Source organism: Mandrillus leucophaeus, unplaced genomic scaffold, assembly GCF_000951045.1.
Source record: "Mandrillus leucophaeus isolate KB7577 unplaced genomic scaffold, Mleu.le_1.0 Scaffold267, whole genome shotgun sequence".
Taxonomy (NCBI): domain Eukaryota; kingdom Metazoa; phylum Chordata; class Mammalia; order Primates; family Cercopithecidae; genus Mandrillus; species Mandrillus leucophaeus.
Window position 1 is genome coordinate 1,067,992 of NW_012102776.1, and position 5,295 is coordinate 1,073,286.

A 5,295-nucleotide genomic window follows, 5' to 3' on the forward strand; every position below is an offset into this window, starting at 1 on the left:
GGCCTGAACATTGTGTGTATGGCATCTCTCGTATTTACAATATCCCTTCAATGATTAAGTATCCTGTCCAAGATGACCCAGTTAACTCAGTGGTAGAAGCAGGAGTTATATTTTGTTTCATAAAATTCCATAAAGTTAAAGATTCTAAGTAAACCCATAATACCTACATTTCACCTATATGTAAACTTTGGTTAATGTTTGAAACACTAATTAAAAAAGAAGTCATATAAAATCTGTGGAGAAACCAAGCTCTATGTTTGTTTCGTTATTTCTGAATGTTTGGCATCTCTTGAGATAAATCTTTTGAAAGAGCCTGGAGAACTTCATTAGCAGTGCTGGTGATTCTGCTGATTATTAAAGTCTCTGACTCTGCACTTCATGGGGAACAAAACACACATATTGTGGGTATTTTCAGAGACGATATAATCTTCAACACCCACACAGTGTAATGCCTTTCCAAATCCAGTGAGAGACAACACCCATGGAGCATTGCCTAAACAATGTGATCATTCCACGGATACTCTCCCTAGATAAAGTCCGACCACCAGAAGGACCATACAGCACATAAGCTCAATAGATTTTATTTAATTCATCTAAAATATATATGCATAAGTATATTTCCTTAAAAATAGCCTATTAAAATATACCCATCATGTTTTCTGCGAGAGTATGGTTGGAGAACATAACGCTTTTGTTTTCTGTAAGAATCTAGATAAATTTATCTCAAGTCTTATAATCAGGAATAGTTGTGATTCTCAAGGAACAAGTCTACTGCTCAAATATTCAAATTCATATTTCTGTTTTTGCTCCAAGCTCAAAGCCAAATTTGTTATCTGCCTCTACCACACACCTGATTACATTTAACCCACTGGTTGTATCTGTATTTCTATCATTACATCCTGCTGACACCTTTTTCTTTTATTCTTCTGATTCCATTATGTGATTGACAGTTGAAAGTTACTTAACAACCTTGTTGGGAAAATGTAGAGTACATTATGGCAAAGTTTGAGAGTTTTGTAAGGAAAATACTTTTGTCATTATCAATGTTATCCTTTAATTAGATCCTAGTCATCTTTCAGAGAACCCCCACATAAACTTTTCCTAATGTAATATATTCCATCTTTAGATAGTTCTTTACACTTTTAGAGAGGAAGCATTGAAAATCATATATTGTAACTTTTTAAACTTTTCCCTATAGATCATGATTTGAATGTCGGACTTTCACCTAACATCCCAGTGTAAACCCCTCAGGTATCATAGATTCCAACCATGTCAGACAACTCTCTGTGTCCTATAATTTTCCTCCCTCTATGCCTTAACTCAAACTGCTCTGCTTATCAGCCTTCATTTGCCAAAAGCCTATCCATTCTTCCAAGACTAGATCAGTGGTTCTCAACGGCAAGTACGCCAACATATCCATCTGGCTTAAAATAACTGAATCAGATTCTACAGGAATATGTACTTTTAAAAAGCTTCCCAGGTTGAATCTAACATTAAAAGCTCGTTGAAAATTGCTTTTCCATGAATATTTTTTGGGTGCAATCAACTGGAATAATTCTCACCCTCTTTCTGACTCCAAAAGTCCTATCAGTATTCTACATTTCCAGGGTTACTTATCTTCTCCTTTATACTGGGATCAGTTAAAGAGCTGGGGACATATATCATTTATTTTTTGATTTCTAACACTAAATATACATAATGAACAAGCACCACAAACAGCAACAAGGGAGTTGAATTTAGTACTTTTTAATTCAAATGCCTTTAAATTGTCAGCATTAAAATGCAAGTTTAACATCAAGTATTTTGAAGTTCTAACAAATTAAATTTATTTGGAAATGAGCAGATGCATCAAAGTATAATGAAAAGAACACTAAACTAGTTTTTCTGTCAGCCTGGATTCTTGCCTTGGCTCAGGTGACATGATCTGGGAATCTTGGGCAAGTCACTTTATCACTCAGGTTTTTTCACCTGTAAAGTGAGAAGACTAGAGATCGTCTTTAACAGTCTGTCACTTCTAAATGTCAGCCTCTCTGAACATGAAAATGAAAATACCTTCACAGCCTTCTCCACAGGCCCTCTATCCAAAGAATTAACTGAAATTACATAAGGCAAATTGTTTTAGAGACTATAAAGCACTTCAGAAGCATGAGGTGGTACAATGATCATAAGGTGGTACAATGATCATAACCAAGTTTCAAAACTCAAGACTTGGCCAGCTTTCTTATTCCTAATCTATTCTGTTATCAGTTAGGTGTAAGACAAATGCATTATTTTTATCTTTGCTTAATAATGAGTCAGTTATAATTTAGATTTGGATAATTTTAGGAATAAAAAAAAACTTACCAGCATTTCCTGAATACCGTCCTAAGTGCATTTTAAAAAATCTTGTTTCATCCTCTAGCCAAAAATTATCATATGATGCATAAGCAAGTGTGTCATCTTCAGATTCCAAAGACACATACAGCATAAAACTGGTATTTTTCTGATTTACTATATAAAAAATCTTTTTTAGTCCTAGCCAAAATTCTCCTGTGTAAAAAAAAAAAAATGCTTTGTTTTAATATATTTTAATACAAATTAGAATAATGCTTTATTCTTGAATGTTTGGTCTTCTTTAGCATTTCAAAAATTCTGAGATGGCTCACATAAGTATTACAGGCACTGAATGGCCTAGCTCAAATTATCAGTGCTTACCTACTTTATAAAACAAACAAAATGCCTACTTCTACTTCACCAGACTTGAGAAAATCAGACCCTTTTTCTATCTCTCAAATTAAGTAAAATTTGGGGAGAGGAAACAATAATGATCTCCCCAAATTTTATCTCCCAAAATTAACTTAGTCTTCATTTAAAGACTAAAATAAAAAGTCAACTTTTACCTTAAGGCATTTCAACATAAAACCAATTGAAATATTATGGCAGGTAACAAAATGTTATTAACCAGTAAATGTAGAAGGTTTAACCTCCAAATCAGCAGCTCCTAAAGAAACATTTCCTAAAAACGCTCAGTCGAAATTATTTTTTGCTGCCTTGTAATACTTTAACAGACACTTCTTTGTTACAATGCATCTAGTTAATTTCCTATGCCTTGAACATCATGTAATAACATTGGAATATCCCCGGGTTTAGGATCAATATTTCCAAGACGATTCTAGATTCAGGATGAAATATAAACTCCCCAGCTCAGACTGCATACTTCTTGCATACATATCCTAGCCAATGGCTTTCTACCTCTCCCTACCCACGTGGCATAGCCCAAATGTGGATACCTCTACTCTGAGATATATGCCTCTACTTGAATCATAAAATTATTAAAGAAAATAAGGGTCCAGTCAAAACAAACTTCAGAGCCGGAGGATGATGTGACAGCATTCAAACTCTTAAAATTATAGCTAAGATATAAAGTCTTTCTTCAGAGCTCACGGGCATGGACATTTTAGCAACACATTTACAAATGAAAAGTAAGGAGAGAAATTGGGCCCAATAAGATAGCTCCATAGGGGTCCACTGAGTCTCACACAGTGTATAACACTTCAGTTTAAGTGCCCCTGCCATCTTTTCCCAGTAGCCCACCCTCAAATTTAAGACTTAAAAATGCATTTTCTGTAATCCCAAATTAATTAATTAATTAATTTTTGTTTCCTTTTTTTTTTTTTTTTTTGAGAGAGTCTCACTTTGTCACCTAGGCTAGGGTGCAGTAGTGCAATCTGGGCTCACTGCAACTTCCGCCTCCCCCCAGTTCAACAGATTCTCATGCCTCAGCCTCCCAAGTAGCTGGGATTACAGAGGTGTGCACCACCACCCCCAGCTAATTCTTGTATTTATTTTTTATTATACTTAAGTTCTGGGATACATGTGCAGAATGTGCAGGTTTGTTACATAGATATACTTGTGTTATGGTGATTTGTTGCACCCCTGAACTCATTATCTACATTAGGTATTTCTCACAATGCTATCCCTCCTCTAGCCCCCTACCCCCCAACAGGCCCCGGTGTGTGATGTTCCCCTCCCTGTGTCCATGTGTTCTCATTGTTCAACTCCCACTTATGAGTGAGAACATGTGTTGTGTTTTCTGTTCCTGTGTTAGTTTGCTGAGAATGATGGTTTCCAGCTTCACCCATGTCCCTGCAAAGGACATGAATTCATTCTTTTTATGGCTGTATAGTATTCCATGGTGTATATGTGCCACATTTTCCTTATCCATTTTATCATTGAAGGGCATTTGGGTTGGTGCCAAGCCTTTGCTGTTGTGAATGGTGCTGCAATACACATACGTGTGCATGTGTCTTTACAGTAGATTTATAATTCTTTGGGTATATACCCAGTAATGGGATTGCTAGGTCAAATGGTATTTCTAGTTCTAGATCCTTGAGGAATCCCCACACTGTCTTCAACAATGGTTGAACTAATTTACACTACCATCAACAGTGTAAAAGCATTCCTATTTCTCCATATCCTCTCCAGCATCTGTTGTTTCCTGACTTTTTACTTATCACCATTCTAACTGGCATGAGATGGTATCTGATTGTGTTTTTGATTTGCATTTCTCTAATGACCAGTGATGACAAGCTTTTTTTCGTATGTGGTTGGCCGTTTAAATGTTGTCTTTTGAAAAGTGTCTGTTCATATTCTTTGCCCACTTTTTGACGGGGTTATTTGTTTTTCCTTTGTAAATTTGTTTAAGTTATTTGTAGATTCTGGATATTAGCCCTTTGCCAGAAGCTTAGATTGCAAAAATTTTCTCCCATTCTGTAGGTTGCCTATTTACTTTGATGATAATTTCTTTTGCTGTCCAGGAGCTCTTTAGTTTAATTAGATCCTATTTGTCAATTTTGGCTTTTGTTGAAATTGCTTTTGGTGTTTCAGTCATGAAGTCTTTGCCCATGCCTATGTCATGAATGGTATTGCCTGGGTTTTCTTCTAGGGTTTTTATGATTTTAAGTCTTACATTTAAATCTTTAATGCATCTTGAATTAATTTTTGCATAAGGTAAAAGGAAGGGGTCCAGTTTCAGTTTTCTGCATATGGGTAGCCAGTTTTCCCAGCACCATTTATTAAATAGGGAATCCTTTCCCCATTTCTTGTTTTTGTAAGTTTTGTCAAAGACCAGATGGTTGTAGATTTGTGGTGTTATTTCTGAGGCCTCTGTTCTATTCCATTGGTCTATATATCTGTTTTGGTTCCAGTACCAAGCTGCTTTGGTTACTGTAGCCTTGTAGTATAGTTTGAAGTCAGGTAGCATGATGTCTCCAGCTTTGTTCTTTTTGCTTAGGATTGTCTTGGCTATACAGGCTC

At 35.8% G+C, this 5,295-nt stretch overlaps 1 protein-coding gene across 1 annotated transcript in view; it reads right to left on the bottom strand.

The window, feature by feature from the left end:
• ANGPTL5 (angiopoietin-like 5) overlaps positions 1-5,295 on the bottom strand; it is a 28,100-nt gene that overhangs the window by 4,470 nt on the left and 18,335 nt on the right. Inside the window, exon 8 of the mRNA XM_011984384.1 lies at positions 2,344-2,529. Within this exon, the coding sequence (XP_011839774.1) occupies positions 2,344-2,529 (186 nt within the window). The remainder of the gene's footprint in view (positions 1-2,343; positions 2,530-5,295) is intronic.